General features: G+C 41.3%; 1 protein-coding gene and 1 long non-coding RNA gene across 4 annotated transcripts in view; one reads left to right on the forward strand and one right to left on the reverse strand.

Moving 5' to 3' along the window:
• Positions 1-11,781, forward strand: part of CALN1 (calneuron 1) — a 279,008-nt gene extending 267,227 nt beyond the window's left edge. For all 3 annotated transcript variants that reach the window (XM_065572755.1, XM_065572754.1, XM_005283447.5), the window contains one exon: positions 5,858-11,781. In XM_065572755.1, the coding sequence (XP_065428827.1) occupies positions 5,858-5,985 (128 nt within the window). In that variant the 3' untranslated portion in view covers positions 5,986-11,781. The remainder of the gene's footprint in view (positions 1-5,857) is intronic.
• LOC135976543 (uncharacterized) overlaps positions 1-27,614 on the reverse strand; it is a 71,857-nt gene that overhangs the window by 8,260 nt on the left and 35,983 nt on the right. The window lies entirely within an intron of this gene.

Genomic DNA, 27,614 nt, shown 5'->3' on the forward strand with positions numbered 1-27,614 from the left:
CATTGCTCTCAGTCCTTCCAAATAGGAAAACACAATCCACAGCCATGATGGTACAGAGCCTAGACACCACTACAGACGGGTCTCTGCTGTAAAATGCTGACTTTCCTCATTCCAAAATCCCCAGCCTTCTCTTATCAGGGAGCTCCGTGGAAGGCTGGCAGCGGAGCTTGACTAGCTATGACCCCATTAGCTGAATCTAGCCTGGCTCGACCGAGCATCCTGTGCAGTGCACCTGGTAGCGGTCTTTTCTCTGACCTTTCCCACTGGAATAAAGGCAAGACAAAATATTTTTCAAGAGAGCGGAACTCCAGGAGGACAAAGCCCATGAGGCGATCTTTAAACATCAAGTTCTAGGACCACTCCATCTGCCTACTTTGTTCAAGACCACTTGATTTTTTTTGTTTTTTTTGGAAAGGGGTGAACCTCTATACACACAAATAGTCTTCCTAGAGAATGGCACTGGCCAGCTCGATGGCTGCTACAGCTGCATTCAAAACCCTTGCTTTGCATCACAGCTGTAGGAATTGTAGCTCAGTGGGGGTTATGTTGCATTACACAACTCTCACGAGTAGACAGATCAGGGCTACAGGAAGATTATATTATAATGGGTGGTCTCAAAGCAATTTTGTACAAGGTGGCAGCTTTCCTTTTGGTAGGCAGGGCAGGAATTCACACCATTCGCACAGAGGAGCCTGCCATAAGGAAAACTGGGGCCCTGGGACTGACAGGTTCCTCCTCCCAGGTGAATTCAGGATCTGGCCCTGACCAGATGAAAAGTTTGAGTGCACACATCTCCATTAGACTCAGCACCTCTCAGGATTAGTGAAGGGACTCTTATGCATGATTCATAAAACTGCTTTTCTTCTTCCTCCCCTCTGCTTCCTCCCCCATCAACACAGTGTACAGTATGCAGTGCAGAAGAAGACTGGCAGGAATAATTTAGGCCCACAGTGAATCACCAATGATTTATTCTTTAGAGATGGAAATGGAAGATTTGTTTGTGCCTAATAAGTTCAAAATCAAACAGACTTAAGTTCTTGCTACTCGTATATCAAATAAAATGTTCCGCAGATTTTAAGCATGTTGCAAACTTATTGATGAACCATTTTTTTTCATTTGCCAGTGTTCTAGAGAACACACAGTCCTGTTGATTGTCTCCCTTTCGAAAGAGAAATGCAGCTGGGCGAGCATAGAGTGTGCTGGGGTGCACAGGATTTCTTATTTGTGACCACCCAAATACTGCCTCATCATATCAGTGAGAAACATGAAATAATCTTGTTCATTTGTGTAATATAAATTCAGTATGTCATAATCTTCTATTAAAATGAATACAAGGGACTGATAAATACAGTGATGCACAATATAAGAACCAAGACAAGAGAAGTAGGCAGACAGGAAAAAATGTCAGAATACTCGCTATCCCAGGCCTGCTTCTGATCTTAGTTATTTCCATGTAACTTCTATGGGATTGCTCCTGAGGTATACTGCAGTATGCAAGATCAGACTCACATACCCCACTTTGCAACTATTATACCCTGAGTGTAGATGTGGATTACTGAGTATAGCATTTGCAAGACCATTATCACTAGCTGCACAGCTACATCACTGGATTACTTTGAAACATTTCCTTCAGCCGGATTCTGCAGCCATTCCTCAAAACAGAACTCCCACTGACTTCACAGAAAGTTTCACATGCAGGATACAACGTTGCTGGAGAATGTAAGAATTTTGCGTATGCATTCATCAAAATGCAGAGGAGTTGTGTGGTTTATTTATCACTCTCACTTTTTCATAAAGTCTTTGGTTTAAGCTCATTTCATTCTCCTCTGTTAAAATTAAACTCGAAAAAATTGTATGTACATTTCCTCCTCGATAGATACTTTTTGTGCCACATTGCTGCGGAGTACTTCACCAAAGCAGCGCAGTTAATGCGATTGGATGTTTAATCTAAACAATATTGAACCAAGTGTATAGATTGAATGAGAGTTCCCTTTTGTGCCATTTGAATATCTCGTCCATCAGCAGCAGCAGCGTCAGCAGGAACTAGACACCTAGCTGCTCTGCGTGTCCTGGGCCCAAGTATCCAACTTCATAAAAGGGACGGATGGACAGACAGACAGATGCACAGAGAAAAGTTGAGATCCAAACATCCCCATAGGTGAAGAGAAATCAGGTCCATCTCTAAAACCAAAAGCACACAGGGTACAGTTGCTGTGTAGACAGATACCTGCAACTGGCCTGTGCCAACCAACTCAGGCTGCAGGGCTGTTTCATTGCTGTGTAGACTTCTGGGCTCGGAAACAGCCCCGCCACCCAAGCCCTGCGAGCCAGAGTCAGCTGGCATGGGCCAGCCGCAGGTTTTTCTTTGCCGAGTAGACACACCCATAATTTGCACTAGTTCACTTTTTTCTTTCAGCCATGTGAAAACCAAAACATGTTCTTAAGGGTAGAAATGCTATTAAATAAAGTCTTTAACCCTTACAGTCCCTTTTGTTAGGCAAATTATCTCCCTTTTATAGATGACGCCGAGCCTGAGAAGCTAATGCCCACATTTAAAAAAAATAAAAATAAAAATATGCCTCTAACCTTGGGACGCCATGGATCTCTGCTGCTTATTTTCCACTTACTGATGAGCACCTCCTGCTCCAACTGAAATCAGCAGGTGCTGCAACTGCTCTGCTTCAACACCTCAGAAAGGAGAACCTATGGGCTTCAACACTAGAGGCCACTTTTGAAGAACATCTCCTCAATGCCCAAGGCTTCCTAGTGAGTTGTGTTAGTAGGGAGTAAAACACCGGTCTCCTGCCTCCCAGTCCTCTGCTTTAAGTAATGAAATCTTTCCAGTGCCATAAACATTCGTTGCGTGCGTTGTTCTCTGATAAAGTATACAGCATGTGGATCATGGTCTTATACTGACTCAGAAGGGACTGTCAAGTGAAATTATTCTGCAGTTCTGGTTTCATTTCGACACGGGGCCATATGCTCTCCTCAACTGACGTATTGAGGAGCCTTCTTAAAGTACTGGTCTCTGGTATTCCAACAGAGCGTGAACTGTAATTTATTATATGTCAACCTTGCATACAAGTTCTACCAATTATAATGTCTCACTAAACTGTTATCATTAAAGATTAATTTCACTGCAGCCCTCTCCCGATGGAAGTTATAGGACTAACTTCTTATTGCATCTTAAGCTTGCTACCTAAAAACACACTTTCTGAAGGCTGGTGCATCAGAAGATTAAAAACTAGAGAGATTTGCATAGACTTCGACTGTCACAATCGAACAACAAAAGCTCACTCTGATTTCTCTTCCTTGTAGCCTTTCCACATGAGAAAGCAGCATTATCACAAAAGTATAATGCTGGCCACAGGGACCAATCCTCCAGGACTCAGGCTCCCCAAACTCTGACTGCTGTCACTGGCAAGAGCGTACGATCCTATTCTGCAGGAACAGTGTTAGGCCATTACAGTTGACAATGAATTTTTGCATTTTGTCCTTTCGTTGGAGGAAACTTTCAGAAGCAGGGGAAAACACCACCACCACCACAGGCCCTATATCAACTAGATTTTGGAAATGTCAGTATTTCAGGCATAAAATAATGAATCAGTATTAGATGTAAAATTAAAAACAAAAAAAATACCATCCAAGGAAGAAAGCAACAGTGAGAGGATAGAATAGGAAAAAGGTACAGGCTGGAAGTCAGGATTTGTGTGTGTGTGTGTGTGTGTGTGTGTGTGTGTGTGTGCACGCACACCATTAGAGTATACAGTAATACAACTGCCACAATGGGGATTTTTATACTTTCTCTGCATGGAAATTACTTTACTCCCCTATTGGTTTCTCTGACCTAGGGAAAAAAAGGATGCTAAAGAAACAGCCATTTCAATCAAAATACCACATTTTGAGAAGGAGTAAGGCCATACTGAAGTGTTATTGCAGGGCAACTAACATTTATATGGAAGCGGGCGTTACAAATCAGACTTCCTTACCCCCTTACAAAAGAGGAAGAAACAGTAAGACACTCAGAATTGAGTATCTGGAGATTCCTGACAGTTATGAACAGCTTTCCCCACCCTGCTTTCTGCATGCCTTTGGATATTCAGGTTCCAGCTGGCATCAGAACCAGAAGGGCAGGGTATCGTGAGAGAAAACCCATTCTCATGAAACCACCAGCCCAAGCTTTCCAGACTTGAGAAGTTCAGAGACTCTTCCGCGCATCAGACTTTCAGATGTTTGTCAAAACTGGAGTATTATCTCAGTCATTTGAGGTTCTCTCATTACTAGTCTGACTGACCATGGAGGCACCAACTTCATGTCCATGGTATAACTAGGGGATGGGGGAGCCATGGCATGTGATTACCATGGTGGTTATGGAGAAGGTTTATAATCACTAGCAGTAAGTCAGTGCTTTCCATAATCAATCAGCTATGCCCTCTCCCCTACACACACCAAAATAAGAGAGCCATTGCCTGCCTAGCACATACAGATAAGATAGATTTCATACTTCCTGCAACAGCAGACTTCATGATACAGCGAGTTGCTATAGCCCTTTAGCAGAGGCACTAAGCACATGCCAAATATGAATCGTTACGATAACCCGGCAAAGTGGGGAAACTGAGACCTGGAGGGGTACATTGGCTTGTGCAAGGTCACAGTGTGAGCCAGTGGTAGAAGTTAAAAAACAAAACAACCACAACTCCTGACTTCGAATGTTGTATTTTGACTAGCAGACGATACTCCCGCTTTTCTACAGGATATTTAGAGAAGTTTTCCCTCTGTTCTGTAAGGCTTCCTTTTAAATGGTTTTCAATGCGTCTCCTTTTGCCTGTCCACTGAAAACTTTAAATGTGCTTCCTGGCAGTGATTACACCATATTTAACCATGGCAATTGGGCACAGTATTTGGAGAGAGTTGTCTTATGAGACTGCATGTGGCATACTCTGCTCAGTTCTGAGCACCTCATTTCTGAATTCCTTCCAAATTTGGCTACATCTTTCCAGTCAAGACCAACACAAATGATTTATAAGGAAAGATTAACAGAGCTATATCTAAAGGACTGACGAGATGGTCAGTTCTTTGGTTAAACAGCAGTAAATATAAACCCTTCTAATACTTATAAACAGTGTTTCAATGCCAAGAGGAGACAGCAATGGGTTAGGATGATACAAAGGGGTTTTTAACTAGGAGCAACCAGTGAAGTTAGCGAACATTCCAGGTGAATGCAATGAGAATTGATCACTTGATTGTTTTACAAGCCATTTTGGTCAAAACACTGCGAGAGCGCAAATCCTGCATTGGCAGAAAGATGCACTAGACAGCCATAATACATATTTGTCATCAATATAGAATCCAAGCGAAGATTCCAATGTTGTTCTAGGAACTATAAAAGAAATAAACTGGGATCTGGGATCGCGCTGGTGACCAGTCTGTATTGAAAATAAGAGGGCTTGAATTTACCCTTTGAATTTAGTATGTGCCAGGACTGGGCAACAATTGGCTCAACAGTCTCCCTTTGAAGTGCACAGTGGAGAATTTAAATTACTGGTATGGAAATCCGGGGGTGGAGATCTTTATGGAAATGCAACTTTTTCTTAATCAGAAATCAAACAACTGGGGCTGTCTGGAGGAATCTCAAAGGAATAGGCTAGAGGTTTAACCATTCAAAAGTCAGACCAGTGAAAAGGGTGACATTATTGGGGTAAAATTCAATTGATATGGATTTTTTTTGCAGAGGGGTTAGAGATGCAAGAGATGTTAAGTGCTTATTATGATGCAAAGAAACTGGTGAAAGACTAAATACTTCCAGTTGTAAGAGTGTCTCATCTTTAACCTTCTCTATTTTTTCCTCCCACTTTAGTTCACTCCCAGAAACAGAACAGACAGACCTGTGTACGGAAGAGCCTTATATGTGCATTTGCCATGGCCTTTATTATAAGTGTCATGTTGATTGCAGCCAACCAGATCCTCCGGAGCGGCATGGAATAGCCTTTCACCATAACACTGTGAACCAAACTAACCATGCATGCGCATGCCAACGGGTGAACTTTTTCCTCAATCAACTTTGAAACGGGAAATAAAGAAAGGCGGGCAGATAAAGAACCAGTCGACAAGGAACCCGAGACCAGCAGTGTAATATGGCTTGTGAATCAACTACATCCTCTTGGCAGGGACATAAAAGGGCTGTCTTAATGCTTTAATGGTTTTGTTTCCTAATGCAATAAACATACAGGAGTCCTGAATTATTGCTTCAAAACAGCGGTGGTAACTTGAAGGAGGACTCACTTTCATCCAGAGTTATATTTTGTGATTCTGAAGAAGCGCAGCCTCACGCGCTATTTTTGTGGGCTGTCTTTTAACCTAGGGGCCAACAGACTATTTCGAGCAGCTTTCCAGGGGTTCTACATTCCTAGGAAGTCAATCATAGTGTAGCCACAAGCAAATACAGTTTGTTTTACTTCACATACTTTGCTGCGTTTTCCCTTATGACTGTGCCCTCAAGTCTACGGCCTTGGAGGGGAGCTAGAAAGTCCTTGTATAGTATTTTCAAATTTTAAAAAGGAAAATTTGCTAGTATTGTGCAATTTCTATTTTTTTGTTTTTAAACCCACCTTTGACACAAGATTGTGGGGGAAGCACTGTGTGTGATTTTTTCTGTTTCAATCAGGGCTTTAAAAAAAAAAAAAAGCTTGCTTTAGCACATGGGCATTTTAAAAATCTGTGCACAGTCTTCCTACTGAGTCTGCAACCAGCGCTATCAATTAAAGATCGTCATATTTGGCTCCATCTGTGCATCAAATGTCACTTGTTTTCAATCAAACTCGCTTTTGCCCTTGCTCTAAATTGGTCTTGCACAAGCTTCTCAGACACCAAAATCATAGGAGAACTCTTCCGAGAAAAACAAATATTTTTTTGAGTCCTGGCTCTAATCACATGCCTTGTTATGGAAATGAGGTATCAGAAGTCTCTATGCTAGGCACCTCCTGTAAAAAAATATAGTAGCTCACACTTTTGACTTTTTGGTGTTGTTCGTTTTTGATCATTCGACTGTTCTGTCTCTTATCAGGGGCAGTTTTCGCCCTCGTGCGTAGGCTCATGGGAGAGAAAACTGAAAAGCAGAAAGCAACAAGCAGTAGAAGAGCACAGACTAGAAAATACTGCCATATGTTACATAGCATGTCAGCCGTTCGGATCCTGAGCGTTACTCATTTTTCCTGGAAGAGATTTTTCACGAGCGGCACAAACAAGATCAGGGAGTTATGTACTGGGAAGAGCGCAAGGACCACGCACGCTTGATGCCAGGATCAAGTATGGAATTTTTATTTTTTTAAACAAGGCATGATCCTTGCATTTAGCTTTGAACGATCCTTGTGTCATCTGGGTAGGAGGTCTGGGGGAAAGTCACCTGCGATCGTCAAATGGACAGTGTGTGTGTGTCTGGGGAGGAGAGAAGGCATAGGGTGTATTTCTTTAGATACCCGAGTGTAGGGATAGAGCCATAAGAGCTGCAGGAGTCTACTGCTGCCAGCTACGTTAGATTTCCAAGGGGGTGGAAAGTGTCACTGTGAAAGTGGGGCCAAGGAGCATATGCTTCACCTTTTCAAAGGGAGGCGGAGCTTCAGCTCCAACACACACTTCCCCTGGACTCTCAGTGGAACTTGGGGTGTGCCAGCCAGAATCACTGCAGAGATGCAGTGTGCTCCATGCCTTCTCTCCCCCCTACTACGCAGCCAAGCAAACCCTAATCGGTCCTGAAAACTAATGTCATGTCTTTTTGTTATATGTAATGCATATTTTTATTAGGTCTGATTAGAAAATGATCACAATGGAAACATTCCTTCCTCTTCTTCTGCCTCCTCCCCCATCTACAGGCAGTTCAGCCATTCACAGTGGCTGTGTTCAGTATCTGTCATGTATTTGCATTCCTCTCCCCACACCCTTTCAAGCCTAAATCCACAAACTTTTCAGCATCCATCTTTTCCCTGTTTATGAGCAAAACAACTTTCCTTTTTCAAAGCAACCATGCAATTTTTCTGCGTAGGTTTCAGGACATGACACACGTACACACTTCTTCATTTCTGTTCTACTGTGGCCAAAATTGGATCAATGGGTAGACTATTCTCGGAGAAGCATTCTTTCTCCCAGAAGGAGAGATTTACATACGGTATGGGACAGGAACGGACTTCAAAACAAAATCAAATCCTGGGAGAGTTCTAAACACATGCTTCTCATTGCTAGGGAACAGAGAGAGAGTTAAAGGCTTTCTGCAAGGGACCCAGCAGATCTAGTTGACTAATGAGCATTGAGCTCTTGATGCTGTAAATGTGGATGACAGTTTCACGTCTCAGGGGCACGATGAAAGTGGCATCACCGGAACACAGCATCAACACTACTTATCACTGGGTGATGTTTATTAACAATTTGCAGTTACTGCCTGGAGGCTTAACACTTCTTGCTTAATATTCCTAGTTGCCTAGTTGATGGACCATATTGGTGCCTTTTGAAAGTTAGATACCAGCGTTCCACATGGAGAGCAACCGAAGCCGGAGACAAGCATTCAGTCGTGGCCTGACCCAGCCCCCCCCCCCCGGTTTGCGTCCTGTGGAGCTGGATCAGATCACTGGGGCCAAAGCAAGCCCTTTCCCTCTGGCACAAAACTCCCATTGACATCAGTGCGAGTTTTGCCTGAGAAAACTTGGTTCTGGGTACATTAACGGATCAACATGGGTGTGTTGATCAGTATAGTAATAGTAAACAAAAGTCACCAGCATTTGGCAAGTGTCAATTATTTTAATCATCTCCAGTCCCTGAAAACAATGCATGGATTTCAGTAGGTGTTCTTTATGTTTTAGTTTACATAAAAATCAGGGTTGTAATTTCATATTGTTCAGCGTAAATATTAAATTGTTACTACTAGAATGTTATTAGGTTACATAAAGGGACTCAAAAACATGTTCCCATTCTTGGTCAGTTACTCAGAATAAGAGAAATCCAAAGCCATGTAACATTTGATTCGTAAATAGGAATTTGACTTTGAAAACTGATCCTCAACCACAGTTAAAAGCTCTGTTCTCATTCCCCGCATGCAGGGGAGCCTGGCATGCATCAGGAGTGGGATAAATCCTGCCCTCCAAAATACAAGCACACAGTACAGCATGTTTAGTACGATTAACTACTGCACGTGGGCATGTCTTGCACATCGGTAACTCACTCCGCCCAGTGCATAGCGACACTACAAGTTCCATGGGAATTTCAGTGGCTGCTCCGCATTGCCATTCGATATGCAAAGGCTATCGGTAAGGCATGTGCACAGTGTCAGAAACATGCAACAATTTCTTAAAGAACACGCAGCCCAACTTCCTTAGTGTTGGTCAAACAGTATTCAAGCCAAGAACTGATGAGCTTAGCCTGCATTTTGGTTCATGCATCATTCCCAGATTCTGCAAATACGCTTGTATCTAAGGGCTTGTCTAGGTGGAGGGTGGCACTGGTTTGTCTATGTGAAATTCAACAGATTAATTTAAACTGGTGGAAAACCCCTAAATGAACACACTTATTTCAATTTAAGTGTAGACTTATTCTGGTTTAGCTAAAGCAGAATAAGCCAATGAGAGAGTGTCCACACATTTGGATTGCATCCGTTTGATCAAACCAGTGTAAATCTGCATGTAGACAAGCCCTAAGTTTTTGCCATTGATTGGACAGTTCTTATGTCCGTTTGTGAATGGAGAGCTACAGGCATCTGCAATTTGCGGTGTGGGATTAATCATGTGGATTTACTGCTTCCTAATTGAAGGACATGATCATGAAGTCACAGCTTCGTTGGACCGGTCATGTCAGCCGCATGGATGCCAACAGAATTCCCCGCCAGGTTCTGTATGGTGAGCTCTCCCAGGGCATCCGGCGTATAGGTCGTCCACAGAAATGTTACAAGGACACCATCAAAGCCAATCTGCGGTATCAAACCTAGGGACCTTGAGGACACCGCCAGCGACAGAACACAGTGCGTGCAACAGTCAGAAATACCTGCATCGCCTTAGAGGAAGACCGCTGCCAGCGTCTACAAGAGGCACGCGAACGACGTCACAGAGCATCAGCAGCGCACAATCCACTGACCGCGAACTTCCCATGCACCATCTGCAGCAAAATGTGCACCTCTAGAATTGGCTTGTACAGTCACCAGAGGGCACACCATAAGACCAACAAGTGATGATCTGCACAGATTTGTCATCATCGGATTCGATGGACTACCAAGAATCGAAGGACAAACTTTTTAAAAACAGGAGACTACTGAACAACAAGAAAAAGCCTATCTGATAATAACTGGAGAGGCATTTGGTATTTGCCAATATTACCAGGAACACGGAACGAATCTGGAAATTCATGAGCAGCTTAGCATATGAGCCTCACAAAAAGCTGAATATGAGGTTGTTGGTTTGTTTGTTTCTTACCCAGCTCTCTCCAGGTTTGGCAAGCTGGCACTGTATCCATGTAAGGAGGATTCTGGCTCAGTCTTAAGTGATCCAAAATGAAATTTTAGGCAGGTTCAGGAATATTTTTCATCCTGACGCTTTACACTTAAAAAGGTAGATCCTGGTTTTCAAAAGATGTTGAGCACCTGGTCACTTCAGTTGGAATTCTAGGCACTCAGCACCTCTGAAAAACGTGATGAGGCTTTCGTAGGGGTTTGTTTATGGTACAGTCTTGGATCAGCTTTCTGTTTCTTTAACCTTTTTCCCTGCTGTATCAGTATCTGGGCAGCCTCAAGCTGAAGTGGTGGATGAATAAAGCTGCAGCTAGGGAATAAGCGAGTGGCAGTTTGCATAATCGTCAGCTGAGCAAGTTGAACATGGTAGGCTCACACCATCCAACTAGCAAAGTTACAAAAGCACCAGAATCAACCTTCACGTAACTTTAACCACTGCCAAAGGAAAATTTGAAATCAGATCCAGCATCTGTGCAGATTGAGATGAAGTTACAACATGTTACGATGCAGCAAAACGGGGAACAGTTGTCTACCACCGAGTTGGTACTCACAGCATTGCTAAGGTTGCAGCAAGATTTTCCACAAAAGAATAGTTGTAGCAAATTTGGGTATAAATTCAGTTACCAGTCAGGAGATAATGAGCATTTTGCCCAGACATATCTTAGAAAATTCAGTTGACTCTCTGGAACAGTTATCTTGTTATGAATCCCAGGGTCAAAGAAAACTCTAAACCACATCCCAACACACATTGAAAGTTATCATCTAAATTTCTCAAGCTGTCTAGGCTAATGCAGTGAGTTCAGCACAACACATTTTATCCCCATCAAGAGAACTGAGAATTCTGTCTGAACCCATTTATTAGCTCTGATCTCTAATGCTACCTCCATAGCCCTGCTACATAGCCTTCCTCATCACCTCTGCGCCCCACCGAATCTCACTAAGAGACTCTGACCTGGGGTGGCAGAATAGACGGGGACAGAACATGGAAGAGGACACCTGCTTCTCAGCCTACCCCTTACTCCTCCCACAAGATAACCCTATTCTAATCTTGCTGAGGTCTGAGTTAAAGTTGTGTATTTGAATGTGATTTTGAGGGACTGGGTACAGACAGTTCACACTGAGTATTCTAGGTGTGTACTCGCACACTGATGTTTAGATGGCAGGACCTGTGAATTGGTTGGTCAGGAAGGTGATGTGGCTTTTACTGGCAATGTCCTTGAATTCTTGTGACTGTATCAAAAAGGTAATGCACTTGTACAACCTAAACTCTACATTAACCAGGGTGTGGGGGGGGGGGGGGAAGAGAGAGGTCACCCCCCCCTTCCAGGAGTTTAGATGATTTCAAGATGTCATCATCCTAAGATTACCAGTCACAGCATCCTAGTGAGCTCTCATCTGTCTTTGTTATTGATCTGATTGAATGCAGAAAGCCCAGAACAAAGACTGTACAGTAATTAGGTCGATAGGTGTTCGATTAGTGGGAGAGAGAATCTTTCTATACTTAAAGTGTGTTGTGTGTTTTTGACTTCCTATGAAGAACTCAGAGTGCCTGCTGGAACTCAGCACAGGACCGTGACCCCTGTCCACAGTTCCAATGCTATAGATGAAATTCCAGTTTGAAGTCCTCACATAATACAAGGAGACTTGCACCATTCTCTCTCCCTTATCCATTCGAGCTTTTATACTCAACTGCAACTTCTATGCGCGCGCACGCAGAGCACGGTCAAGAACTGGCATCCCTCAGAAGCAAGAAATTAACAGTCCCAATTTAGATGGTTTGCGACAGGAGAAATGGTATTTTGATCATCCACAGAAAGGAGTTACGATTAATGAGAAAGAGGCTCTCTACTTTACCACCAGATATAGTGCATTATTGAGTTTGTGGTCTGAATTAAAAAAAAAAAAAAAAAAAAAAAGGTCATCTTAATCTCATAAGAGCTTTAAATCTGACCAAGTGTCTTGACTCATATATATTAATGCTTAAAATGGAGGAACAACAAGTCTTATAGCAGCCATATCTTTGTGAAATAATAGACTATACTCTGATGTCAGGAAATCTAGTGGCAGAGCTGTCAGTTTCTAGGAAAGTGACGGGCTTTATTCTAAGAATTTAATACAGAACATTCACTTTCATCTCTCTATTTTGGCTGCCACTTTCATGAGGACTATCATTGATTCTCTTTTATTCACATACATTAATTTTAACTTTCTGGGTCAAAGGGAACACACTGATTTCTGCCAGAAACATTTCCTATAAATCTCAGGAATATTCAGTGTCTCTGACTAGACTTCCCAATTTAAGTCTGCAAATTCTAATGCGCTCTCATTTGGAAGGAAGAGGGGCAAGTTAATTCCTAGTATTCAGCTAAAATCCCTGGGAATTTTGCTTGAGGTTGAACAGAATTAGGAATGCATGATTTCCCCTCCCTGCCCTATGGTCAGCTACACTGAAAATTCCCCTTTGTAGGTTTTTTTCCCCCTCTCTCCTGCTGATGATAGCTCATCTTAATTGATTGGCCTCTTACAGTTGGTATGGCTACTCCCACATTTTCATGTTCTCTGTATGTATAAATATCTTCTGTGTGTTCCATTCTATGCATCCGATGAAGTAGGCAGTAGCCCACGAAAGCTTATGCTCAAATAAATTTGTTAGTCTCTAAGGTGCCACAAGTACTCCTGTTCTTTTTGCGGATACAGACTAACACAGCTGCTACTCTGAAACCTTTGTAGGGAAGTAACACTAGTGATTGGGGGGGGGGGGGGAAGGGGTAATGGGAGAAGTGTGTGGGAAGATGGGGGGAAGCTAATATAATGACCTCTGATTTGTTGAAAATTTTCTGACCAGCTCTACTTGTTCAGTAAAGTATTGTCAAAACATGCCATTGTCGAAAACAAACCATTTCAGAAAGACACAGATTTTGAAGAACTTTTTGAGATGCAGGGCGGACAGGAGAGCGCAACCTGACCTTTTCGATCCAAAAACAGATTTTTCGACAATTGTTTCACAAAAACTTTCAAAACATTTTGGTTTAGTTCCAATGCAGAACAAAACCAGTATTTTGAAACCTTGAAAGTTTTCACAAGCTGATATTGTTGTTTTCTGTCCAGTCCTATTCAAGAGTGATCATTATTAACAGGATCCTAAAAGAGAAGTCTGTCTTTGCTTTGTTATCATCACCAATAGCCAGCCGCAAGGACTGCTGTTCTTTCCCTCCCTTTAAACTGCATTCCTATTAAAATTGATTCACGTCTGCTAGTCCTGTGTCTGAAACAGCAAACCCTTCCTCATGTGCCTCCTGTGACTAAATCCCTGACCCTGCAAACAATTATGCATGTGCTTCACTTTACTACTGTGATTAGCCCCACTGATTTCAAAATTAGGCATGCCCATGTTTGCAGAATTGGGGCCTAAGAGATCAGGACCCTCAGATTGTATATCTGTTTTGATTTTAACTGTAAACAAGAGCTATTTTCATATTCTTCCAGACTAAAACACAGTATTAGCATTCCTGCCATCCTTGTCTAGACATGCCAAACAGTTCTTGCTTCATTCAGTGGCTCCTGTTCTCTCAAATCCCATCAACTAAAGTGAATGTACAGGGTGTGATTCTTCTCTCACATACATGGGTGAAATCAGGAGCAAATCCATTGACTTCAATGGAGATCAACTGGGGCGAGATCAGAATCAGGCATGCTGACATTCATTTTATTATAGGACCTGAATAATTGATACCTACTGGCTCAGCCATATGAAATCCAACATTACTAGTTTAATTTATATACCTCAGTGTTGCAGCCATCATTATTTCTGCTCCATTTCTCATTCAGTGTTAAAAATCAATCATTTTTGCTCATTAACTGAAGACATGGCATTTTAATTAATAACAATCACCACCCACAAAGTCAAAGGAATAATGGTTAAAAAAATTGTACAAACCAATGTAAATATTAATATAAATGAACTTGGCATGCAACTTAAATAAATTCTCTGTTATTACAATGTTATCTGAGTGTATAAAGAAGTGTATAAAGAAAAACAGATTGCCATATGTACCGGCTGTTTCCGCTAACCAAACACCACTGTAAATATATAATGTGTATAAAAAGATTTTAATTTTACCATTATTTATGCAATAGAAATAAAGTTTTCGTTTCTTTTGACGAGGGATGAAATTTCTTTTTTGTTCTCATTTTGAAGCAGTCATTGATATTCATTCAAGCCCAAGAATAAGAGAGAAAGCTAGATTTGCATAAAATATACAGACTGAGACCCTTTCTTTCTTCTGAGGAATACATGAAGATTAAAAAAAGATTTGTTTTTTTGCTTTGAAAATAGATTTACATATTATAAAGCTTGTTATTACAAACAGTGCTTTTGGCTGAATACAGGCACTGTCAGTTTGATGCTAGGATTGAGATAAGCAGCACACTAGAATGTTACATAGAGCTTAGGAGGGTACTAAGAGGGGCTCAACTCCTTTTGTAGAGGTCAGAAATAATTCCCCTGCAGTCAGTAGAGTTACAGGTGATGCAAGCAAATGGACAATGAGGCCCACGACTCTGTTACACTACAGTACTTTCCTGAACACTTAACAGCCTGATCTGACATCTACCACAATCAATGGAATGACTACCACTGAATTCAGTGCCGGTCCAGATCAGATCATTACTGCGTAGGAATGTATACAGTAGTTGTAAGAACAGAGAGCTTACCTGAGACCTCGGTTCTGCTCCTGACTCTGCCGCTACATAGGCTTCAATACTGCAAGCCGCTCCAGGCAGGAAAACCCCAGTATTCTTGAGGGGGCCCACTGACTCCAGCAAAGTTCTATACAGCCATTGAGCAACTTGTAGGAACGAAGCCTTGGTATGTGAAGTCACGTAACCTGCTCATTTTACTCTGATCAATTTTACAGAAAATTCTTCTTCATCTACCTCCTAATTCACATCTACAATGTGCTTTGAGATCTTGGGATGAAGGGTCGTTTAGAAGTGTTTAATATTATCCCCAGAGCTATTAGGACAGCATTCAAGTTAACTATTTACCAAAGACAGGTCAGAAAGTCTGAAATGAGACTACAGCTACGTGGAGTGACACCCGACTGCTTGATCTGTGATGTCCAAATTAGAATTTGACAAGTTTTTGAAGTTGCTCACTCACAAAGTTGTGTTTTGCTGTTCGCTCACATCTATCTTGTAACTACAATTGAGTCGTGAAAGATTTTTTTTTAATAAAAGCACTACACCTGGTATAGAAAAAGGAAAAACTTCTTATCGAAAAACTTCTTATTCCTTTTTTTAATCCATGGAGAGTGCTTTACATAAACAGGTTGGAAAACTTCAAGAAAGTTGCAGAATTTGTCTCTGACTCCGGTTCATATATTTATTACACAAGTACTTGGACGAAAGTCTGCTGTTTCAGATGATGTTCCTTAAACTTGGAAGGTTTATCAGTTTTATCACAAATGATTATCCATCACTAATTCATTATACTTTTGTTTCTGTTGCATGACCGAAACTTTATAAAACCATGATTTGGTTGGCCTATTGCACTTACACAAATAGCAAATCTCAATGTGAATAGGACTTATAGATGACACTTCTACATACCCATGTATACTCTGTCCATTACCCCCTTTTCCGCCACCTGATTTACATCTATAGCATTCATTTGCTAATGCTAATCCCAATGCAGTATTTTTTTTTGGTAAAGACTAGTTAATACAACAAAGAAACCTTTTCAATATTAAGTGCAGTTTCAAGTCCTCCATTTTAAATTGGCTCTTTGTTTCTTACCCTTGATAACATTTTTAATTAAAATGTTTTTGATTTATCTTCCCTATCTTTTTCCATTTATTCTTCCACCCACAGAAGTTATCAAAACATTTGTAATTTTCTAAGAAAGTAATTACAGGAGATGTTGAGCACAGCTTCTAAAAATTATTGTTGCTAAACAGTTTTCATTAGCCTTCTTATTTTTCACTTGCTCAGAAATTTCTGAAGCATTTCCCCTTTGGACTGAAAGTTTCCCACGCTTACCCAAATGTGATTTCTGAGTGTGCTGGACTCGGAACAAATTCCCTCCAGTTATTTGAGTTAGAAAGTGTGTGGGGTGGGGAGAGAGAGGGAGGGGGAATACCATTAGTCATTTGAACAGGCTACAACAACAAGTTTGAAAGTTGAAATCTAAAGGAGTTGCATTTTGATTTCAGGAGTGGTGCATGGGATTGTTTGCAGTTTAAATTAGATGTATTAATTTGCAACATACCAAACGCACCTTTACAACATTGCAGAGAATAGTACTTCTGGTCAATTCCTGCTCCCACTAAAATAAATAGCAAGACTCCCGTTGACTTCAACAGTACCCAGATTTAGTCAGAGTTTAATCACAGGTGGTACCCAGATATTCAGGCAGAACTAGAGCCAAATTTTACATTCTCCAGTGAATCAGTGTTCTCATGCCACAGTTGGGATAACCCACCTTTAAGGAACAACATCCAGGCAGTCTCAGCATTAAAACCATTCGTTTATGGTCTTTTACTAAAATATAGCAGTTTGCTCATTCAAGAATGGCTAAAAGTGTCCTATTTAATCCCTAATAGTACACCAGACTTACAATGAATATAAGAATACTGGCCAGGGCGTTTATTATAGTGCAACATAATAAATACAACCTACAACTGGCATACAGCACTGGGAAATATACTCTACAATGTCAATATATTGGTAATTATGCATAGTCAGCCTTTTCAGCCTTCGTGCTGGGCCCGAACTATAATAAATGTCTTTTAACCCCAATTCCCATTTAGACTGCTACTTGTCCACCACAAGTGGCTTTGTATAATGAATGAAAGTGGAGATCATTCGAGCTTAGCTTTACAAGTGGCTATAAAGACGACCAATAATAAATAGCTATTATTACCATTTAGATCTGAGGTGGAACAAAAATCCCGCACCCACTTACAAAAAAAAAAAAAAAAAAAAAAAATTAAAAAAGTGATTCATTCAGTTAAATCCATCAAAATCTGGTAACTCCAAGGAAAGGAAAATGCACAATTAAGTGAAAACATCATCCTTTACCTGTCCACACAGTATTGCAACATTTATAATCTCTGCATCCATTATCTTCCCTAGTTGCGGTTGTCAAGTGAGCAAGTAAAGTAATCTTGCCATAATAAAACATTATTTCGTACTCCAATGGAGATGCTACAGTATTTCTCTAACAGCACAGGGTAAGAACAGTTGGCAAATTTCAAGATGTTAGGCACTAGAAGATCACATTATTTACTTTTTAAAAAACAGAAGCTTATTAATAAAACGGGAGAGTTGAAGGTTAACAAAAAGATAATTGGAAAAATCTTTAGTATTCCAAATATTTACAAGATGTGTGTATAGCCTTAAAAACAAACCAGCAAGTATATTTTGTAATTACATGGTTGGCAACTGCTACTGCCAAGCAGCCTGCAGACAGAAACTCCGGAGTTCATCTCCTAGCATCAGCACCGACTCTCGCTCTGTGGCCATGGGTAAATCACTGCCTCAGAAATTTAATCCTTGAAAAAATCCCTATGGGCCATATTCATCCCTAGCCTAAGTGAGATTTGACTCCTTAGGCAAAAATCCTACAGATCACCGAACAGGAAGGCCGTGAGATTTGGCACATGCAGAAAGGAGGCACTGCAGTACGGCTACAGGAAAACAAGGTAAGTAACTGCCAACGAGCCACCTCCTGATGAATCTAAAAAAGCTTATGCACTATGTAAGTGCCAGCCTGCAAAAGCATTTTTACAGTTAGGCTGCAAAACTCCCCAAAATAAGGATTTATAATGGAAAGGCTGAGAGACCCTTAACTATAGTGGTACGAACTGTACTACTATAATAAGGGTAATCACTGCACGTTACACGGAAAAGCTCTCAAGTGATTGCTGTTTGCAGAGGCTGATTAAATATAAATTAAACTCATCTGCATGCTCAGCAAGAGATGTGAATGGAATAGCGAAGGCATCTCTCCCTCTCAGCTCCACTCAGTACTGCTAAATGTTTGGTGAAGATCATCGAATGACCTGGCATAACAGGACAGAGGGAGGCTGCTGTAGGAATTCTGGAATTATGCCAGCAACCGGAGCATCTGCTTATCTAAATTAAAAAAACAAACAAACAAAAAACAAACAAACAAACAAACAAACAAACAAACAAACATGTTCACATGCACAATGAGGAGTTTAGATGGAGTAAGAACAATTTTTTTTATTAGTCCCATGTTGTTCATGGGGGTAAGAATGTAACTTTTTGTACTTCCACTGCTGCATCGCCATGTAATTTTGTTCGCTTCGTGCCATATTTAGGTCTTTGTGATCCTGATTTCTTGCATAACTGATTCAGTTTCACAGCATTCACAGCTGTCCACACCCCTGCCATAAAGTGAACAGATAGGCAATTACTGCTCAGAGACCCAATCCTGTACTTTCCTTGAAGTGCATTCCCAAACATTCGATTCATGATTAGGAGGGAAGCAGCATTCACTCACATGGTTTTATTTGGATAAAAAACAGCCATTTCCAAATCTGGAGCATCAATTAGTAAAGACCCAGGAATGGCACTGACAAAATCGTTAACAGTACAGTACAGGGAAGCAGCATTCACATTCAACAGAACTAGGAGTTATTAACCTGCTTGGCAGGAAAGCTTCATTGTTAGTGCAACAGCTCCAAAAGTCTGAGCTGCTACTTGAAAGGCCGGAGAGAGTCCCTGATCCCAAGTACTTTAATGGCTATAAATTGATTTCAGAAACTGAATTTTACAAATTAAATAGACTATATAGTATGTATGAATTGGGCAGACATAATAAGAACACAGGCAGAGGGAGCATGCTTGGAAGGGAGTCTGGATTCTCGGCTTGTAAAGCCAACTCTTCCAAAGATAGGTCATTTTTTCATTGGCATCCCCTTATGCCCCCCAAAAACTCTAATCAACCAAAACCTGAAACAAATCACCCTTAACAATAGAGGTAAATTAAATAATAATTGAGAAATCCCTACCCTAGGCAGAGGTTTTACCCCAAAAAGGAAAACATGCCAGGGATTCTATGCAGTCCACTAGAGACTACTGTATCAATTTGATGTGGAAGGCACTCAGATACTAAAATGATGGGTGGCAGTATAAAATCCTACAACAGACAGGACTTTAACCTCTCAGTTTAAGTTTATCACTTTGAAAAATAGACCAATCCTGACAAGCCTCATGGGGTTGTTGTGAGGACTTTAATGAAAGTGCTTTAGAGTTTGAAGAGGAAAGTCACTATAGGAGAACACAATTATAGGTGCATCACACTCATCTACCTAGGCTTGATTATTTTAATAAGTCATGGATAGTAGGCATAAGTAATTAAGCTAGGCCTGCCATATATATTAGGGCCAAACCTTAAATGTATACCCATATCCAATGGTAAAAGGGCCCACACCTGTATGCCTTATTTTCCACGTACCATTACAATTGTAAATGCAAGTATATATCTTAGGTACCTACACAGATGATTTGCATGCAATTATTAAATGAAAGTCAGTGGTACTTCATAGGATCAGACTCTCGGATTCCCGTCTTGATCTATCATACGTCTGTCGGCCTAGCTAATTTGTGGGCACTCAAACTTTATATATCACACATGCTTTCCTCATACAGCTCTGGGCCTAGTGCTCTTACCTTGATTTCATAGAATTCCTTCCCAATATTTTAAATTCACCTGAAAAGAAATGAAAACCACTATGCTCAAGCTACCGCCCCCTTCCCTAACTATCCCTTTGTTTATCAAACTCGGATGCTACAACCATCCTCCTACCCACCCCTCAGGCTTTCACCTGGCAGTCACCTTTCACCTCATTCTCTCATTTGACCCACTTGGTCAAGCCATTGCTAAATCTTGCTGCTTTTCCTCTTCCACAATCTCTCTAAAATCCGGCCTCTCCCCTCCTCATCATTTCACATTTCACCACCTCTGTTCTGGTGTTGCTCCACTCCAGTCCATTCAAAATGCTGCTGCGATAAACTATGAAGATGATCACCACCTTAACAGTCCCCACCATCCACGAGCTTCCTCCTTCACTCCCACATCAACCACAAACTTCCTGGTTCTACCTTTCAGGGACTGAAGAGTTCAGCTCCACTCTATCTAGCTGGTCTAGTAACCTAACACAATGCTGATCCATGCCTTGACTCCATCAGCAAGCTTCTGCCTTAAACATCTCCCTGCTTTTTCAGACACTTTTTCTTACACCTGGGAAAAGCACTGATAACATCCAAAGAGTCTCTGTCTTAACCTCCTTAAGACTTCTGTGGTGGGATGTAGGGGTTGCCACCTCCAAGATGCAGAAAAACCGGCCAGTGGCCACCCCCCACTAAGAAAACAGGTCCTAGTGTCAACAAAAACATTTTAGTAATTAGCTGTAGAGAATCATTTAAAAACGAAATTAACTAACCTCTCATACACAGACTAGGTTATCACGCTCTTACCTTCCCCTAACATAGTACCGCAGTGCAGGCTAACTGGAGTGTAAATCGTAGAACATTCTAACATGTCCCAAGTGGGAAAAAAAATAAAAAACCAAAACTGGCACATTAAATTTTTTAACCAGCAGGGCGGCACAAAAACCGTCCAGCTGGGAACCCTATGCAACCCCTACTATACCTAGCCTGATGATCAGTTCTCTCTTCGTAACCCCTACCTCTGGCCCAAGTTCAAACCAAACAAAAAAACAAACAAAACAAAAAACAACCACCACCACACACCTACAAAACCACCACTCTCAAAACAACAACAAAAAAACTAGTGCTACCCAGAAATATCAATTCTTCACCGTAGTCATTTGCTTGAATGGCTTCTCCTTACCTCTACTCTTTTTGCCTGTGCCTTTACATGGTACACCTTCTGAGGCAGAGATTCCTTTCTATATTGTACAGTATCCCAGCACAGTGGGGTCTCAGTCCCAAAGAAAGCTTCGGGGTGCTACCATAATATACTAGATTTACAATACCCCCAGTACACCTGTTGCTGCTAACTGCCTGTGTCCTAAAGGTGGAGTAAAGTAATCAAAGCTGGAGTAGTACCTCAATATGATCCAATTATCAATGTACTGATATCGTCCACCTATAATACTTTGCCCTGTACACCTCAAATCACTTACAGCACTCTCTCACACCTACACTCTCTTTGCTTAATGGTACTAATGGGTCCCATGAGAAAGGATATAAAGACCAGCTATAATTATAAAGAACTGCTAAAGATTCTTATGGGTGTTGCTTTAATCCCTGGGAGTAAGCCAGTCATTCAATCCTATTCAAATCCAGAACACCCATTTTAGCAAATTACAACTATGCTCCTCAGTGCCACAATTACATAAAAGAGTAAATTTCAAACAGAATTGTTTGTACACTATTGAACAGTGCTTTTTACTGGAGAGGATATGTGATTTCTGTCAAAACATCCATATGAAGAGTTTACTGGACTGAATTTCATGATCACCGAGATTAGTGGATAGAACCGCGTCTGCACGTATGCATATGCATGTCTGTCTGTCTATAGACCAGGGGTCGGCAACCTTTCAGAAGTGTGCTAAGCCTTCATTTATTCACTCTAATTCAAGGTTTCGTGTGCCAGCAATACATTTTAACATTTTTAGAAGGTCTCTCGCTATAAGTCTATATTATTAACTAAACTATTGTTGTATGTAAAGTAAACAAGGTTTTTAAAATGTTTAAGAAGCTTCATTTAAAATTAAATTAAAATGCAGATCTTATCAGTTTACTGCAGTGGTTCTTAACCTGGGGTGCACACACACCCTGGGGGTGCGAGATGCCCTTTTCTGGGGATGCGAGACATGCCAGATTTTTTTTTAGAAGGTAAATAATCGAAAACACAAATTAAGCACAGGCACGTAAGTACTACTTTGTTTCATCAAACCTCTGTATTATTAACATTATACATGTTTTAACAATTACTGTAATATACAAAACATTTACGTTTTCAAGCTTTTAAGCTAAATTGTAGTGTAATTTTTGATAAGGGCTGCAGAGCGCTGGGACCAGACCAGATGCAGAGCCCAGGGCTGGCTGCCGGTACCACAGGCTGGCAGGAGGGCCGAAGGCCCGGACCCCAGGTGGCAGGGCAGCTGGAACCCCAAGCCAGCAGCAGGTGGAGCGGGGCCGGCGGCCAGGACCCCGGCTGGCAGGAGCCGGCGGACGGAACCCCAGACCGGCAGCAGGCTGACCACCTCAGCCGGCTGCCAGTCTGGGGTTCCGTCCGCCGGCTCCTGCCAGCCGGGGTCCTGGCCACCGGCCCCACTCTGCCTGGCGATTCCATTCACCCAGGCCAGCAGCGTGCCAGTAAAAATTGGCTCGCGTGCCGCAGGTTGCCGACGTCTGCTTTCGAGGCTTAAGTTAAAATGGAAGACACAAAATAAGAATTTACGGATCCATTGTGTTTATAAGTGAAAAAAGTGCCTGTTCTGTCAAAAGTATGGAATCTCTCCAAGCTAATAAAGCCAGAGGCAACTTCAAATGTTACTGATTGAGATTTAGTTTAGTTTTTACTTTAGCCGAAAACCTTTGGAATGCCTGTTTGCTACAGAAATGTACCAAATCTTTCCTTTCATGGTTTCGGGTTTGTAAAGAGGGGCAAAGCATTAGTACAGTAGAACCCCAGAGTTACGAACTGACCGGTCAACCACACACTTCATTTGGAACCAAAAGTAAAGTTTAAAAAAAGATTTGACGCGGTGAGAAAACTGGTTTCTGTGCTTGTTCATTTAAATTGAGATGATTAAAAGCAACATTTTTCTTCTGCAGAGTAAAGTTTCAAAGCTGTATTAAGTCAATGTTCAGTTGTAAAATTTTGAAACAACCACCATAACATTCAGAGTTACAAATGGCCTCCATTCCTGAGTGGTTTGTAACTGAGGTTCTACTGTACGTTAAGAGAAAAAAGCACTATAAACTACAGCAAAATAATCCATCTTTATTTAGGATAAATAACCCCTTTGTATGCCTTGCGCAGTAAGTATTCATTAGACACTTTGAATGTAACGATTGCGTACACATGATGCCTTGTCAATAGCAATTATAATTTGCTGCATGTATTTACATAATTGCAAATCTCTATGTTGTTAAAGATGGTTCTTAAACACTTATCACTTCAGGATTTCTTTAGATTCCACTGGTCTCCAAGTTGTGCATACAGTAATATTGCAGAAAATGGTCACTGAAAATTAAAGTGGATTTGTTTTATAACTCAAGTTTAAAGCTTAAGAGCTATTTGGTCATCTTATAGGCTTGCAATGAAGCGGGACGAGGCTACATCAAAAGGTGAATAACTATAAATGCAAGGGACTAATAGAAGGGATCCATCACCTTGGTAACTAAGCAATACAACGACATTTAAATGCTAGAGCGATGGACTGATTACTGACTGACTGGTGTAGAGTAAAGAACAGCTTTTACCTGTCTATAGTCAATCTGCGACTTTCTACGCACTGAATTAAAATACTTTTGTTAGATTATTTATTATCTTTCACATTGTGGCTAAATTCTACATTTGATTACATCCATTCTACCGGAATGTAGCGGGCAAAATCCTTCTCTCATTTAAACCCACTGAAGCCAATTTTCCAATCATAGTGTTTAGGGTGTCCAGTTAAGATGCATAATATGGAACAGAACATTTACCGGGTTAAAAACAAGTCACAAAACCAAACACACAACAATTTTGGAGAACGATGCTGGAGGAGATTAGAGAATTCAGAAGTTCTGGAATTTAACCCTTCTGGTGCCATTCCCCAGGTAGGCTTTGATTAGCACTGCCACAAAATACCAGACCATTTATAAAAAGCACCTAAAAGGACGTACTGTGTAAGTGCCACTTTACTAGCTGTTCCATTGCATCTTGCTTATTTATTAAGATGCAATGGTCAAATGTTTATTTCACTCTAATATAATCAATGACATTGAAAAAAACAATCACAAATTTAAAAAAAAAGCCTTTGTTTAATTTCTTTAGACTGCAGGAGGAAGTTTCTTTAATAGATATCAATGGTATAGAAAGCTCTAATACTGACCTGCTGTTGTGGGGTATGCACACCCCATCCCCTCTTGGGGCAGGTTGGGGTTCTGATACTACTGCGGTTACAGTCTACCTGACTACCCCTAGCCTGAGAGCAGTACGGCCCAATGATCGGAGTCTGGATAGCTGACCTGGGAATCAGGGCTGTGTGGCCTCATGGTCAAAGTCAATATGGCTGCCCTTGGTGATACAGGCTGTGCAGCTTAATAACTAGAGTCAGTACGACTGCCCTGGAGATCAGGGATGTGCGGCTCAATGGTCAGAACAAGGGGCTGCCATCGGGGTTGGGGGGGAAAAGGGCTGGGTGACGGCCAGCGTAGGGGGACCCGGTCCATCCCTTCTTCACTGGGTCCCGGCCCAGGGCCCTGTTAGTAGCGAGTGTGGTCACCACACAGTCAGCGTGGATCCTACTGCTACATGCTGACCTTCCTCAGGTGGGAGATATCACTCACGCCACCTCCGTGGACCACTTCCTACCGTGTCTCCTGAAACCGAGGTCTATATGTCATGAGGGTCTCCAAGCCCCTTGGTGTAGGTAGGTCCCTGAGATTCTGACTCCAGTTGGTTGGCCATAGGCAACAGGCCTCTGGTCTGGTTTATTCTCTGGTTCCCGCAGTCAAGTGCTGAAGCAGCTCCTAGGCAAGAGCCTCCACCGAGTGTCCTCCCTCCTCGGTGGGCAGCCTAGAATGAGCTGGGCTGTTCCCTTTCATATGGAGGCAGCAGTTGGAGCATACCCAGCATGGTCTTAGGGGTGGGACTTCCGCTGCCCATAGTGTTGGGTTAACCCTTTCTTGCTCAGTGTGGGGTATGCACACCCCGTCACACTAACCTATATGAATTGTTAACCCATGTTTAAGAAATTTACTTAAGTGCTGATGCTTGTTTAATGTAACAGCTCAAGGTTCCCTGTGCCCCAGGATCCATGTAAACTTTGCCCCAGCATGTGGGCTGGTATGTTGATTTAGGATGGCATGATAGTCAACAAGTACTCAAAGGCTGGTTGGACCAAACAGTAGCATTTGGATTCCAGTTCCTTAAAGTTTTGGGCATCTTGGTTCTCACTGACCCCTAGTTAGCTTCCATTACTTTCAGACCACGTTTGTTTCAAAGACTGATGTCTGAGATTTAAAAAAAAAACAAAAAACCAAAAAAAAACAAAAACCACCCCCACAGTTGACCTAAACCTCCCCACAATGTCAGAGGGAGAGTTGATCTAAGGGATGAATGAAGAATTCAAAATTGACTTCTCTGACCATTAAAAAACCCAGATATATTTTTTTCCTTTGCTAACCAGAATAAATAAATGCATATATAGTACAATCCAAATCTTTTCTGAGGACTGGGGAAAGCTTTTTTGGTTTGGTTTTCCAATTACACTCAGCATATGCAAGATCTACCTTAATTAATGCAAGTTTATTATTAAATTAGAGCACCACATATAATCAAGACAAATTAATTAGATTGGTCCCCTTTTTTTAAAAAAGGGAGAAGTTTAGCTGGTTGGTTTATTGGCTTTTTAATCAAGATTTTAATTAAGTCAATACAATTGAACTCTTAAATAGTGACTGAATTGTAATATTAATTTCCACATGGAGCTGTGAATACACATCGCTGGGGACCTAATTACATTAGTTTTTTCTTTCTTTGTTGCCTGTCAGCCTTCTCTTTTGCTATATCTTAAATTTTTGACATAGTGGCTCTACTGATCCCAGGGAAACACATTCACTGTAATTAAGTTAATTTATCAATAATGAGGTCTGTTAACGGAGTTTCTTTGGAACTTACATTTAAAAGAATCTCTCACGTCTACAAAAATGTTTATTTCTGCTCTCCTCCACAAAAATGTTTAAAGTAAGGAGGTTATTAAATACATTTCTTTGGTCTAACATCTTTTGCCCTCCCCCCCCCCAAAAGAGCAACTTAATTTGCATACATTTACATAAATATACATACGTTGGATTTGTCAAGAGCAAAAATTTGTCCTTATTTACAGCCACTGTTAGCCACATCAGGGTAAATGGATGGATGTTACCCATAGTAGAGAGAGGCAAAAAGCCATTGTTTCCACTGGTGAAATATAGCTTGGTTTGAAGCAGGAGTAAACTCCATCTGTACAATCCAATTTCAGCTTACCCCCCTCCTCTAAAACAATAAAAATACAGTTAAGTTTTATTTTAACTCCACGCACACAGGGCCTCCCCAAAGATGGAACCCTAGTGGAGCAGACAAAATAATGCCATACAGTATCTCTAGCACACCTATTGGACAGGGCTACACTAGGTGTTAGCATACAAGTTCCTACTGTATAGTATGCTGTGGGGAAAAAAAAAAAATCACAGGATAATACAGCCCACAGATAAATGGTTCCTATTGCTTTAGCAGTCTAGCGTTGTGCTGGTTACAGCAGGTGTGTGTTTTCCTTTCACTAGTAACATGACATGCGGATGTGACTATTTTCAGGAAGGGGCAGAGGTAGACCTTCCTACACGAGGCATTATTCGGATCACTTTTTGGTGCTCGCCACTCAAGTGATTCTGTCAAGATCAGAAAGTCTGAATAACCTTGCCCACTGCTTCAAATGAAACAAGCGAGCACATCCTTGAGATTGTCAAGAGGTTTCTAAGCCATTTTCAGTACAGTCCATGCAGCTGGTTGTAAGATATATGTTTATTTCAGTGGGAAACAGAATTAGTCTTGCATTTATGTTCTTGCCCAATATGTGCAATGGAAAGATCTTGAAATAGCATAAAGACACCTTCCCCCTCCCGTGTTTCTTTTTTGATATACTCAACTTCCTTCTACCTAGAGAAACCAAACAGCTACACTGCGCGGGAGAAGATAAAAATGATGAAGCTGGGACACCTACAGAAAGAAAGTGGTACTTACTGCCTCACTTATTTGCACTGGCTTCTTAATTGGTTCTGTAGGAATGTCTCTGATCCCTGCCAAGTGTATGTGTGTGTCTTTCTCTCCACATACTTCTAGACTATGCAAACCCTTTCTAAAACAAATGTTAATATTGCA

This window comes from Chrysemys picta, chromosome 19 (assembly GCF_011386835.1).
Source record: "Chrysemys picta bellii isolate R12L10 chromosome 19, ASM1138683v2, whole genome shotgun sequence".
Lineage (NCBI taxonomy): Eukaryota > Metazoa > Chordata > Testudines > Emydidae > Chrysemys > Chrysemys picta.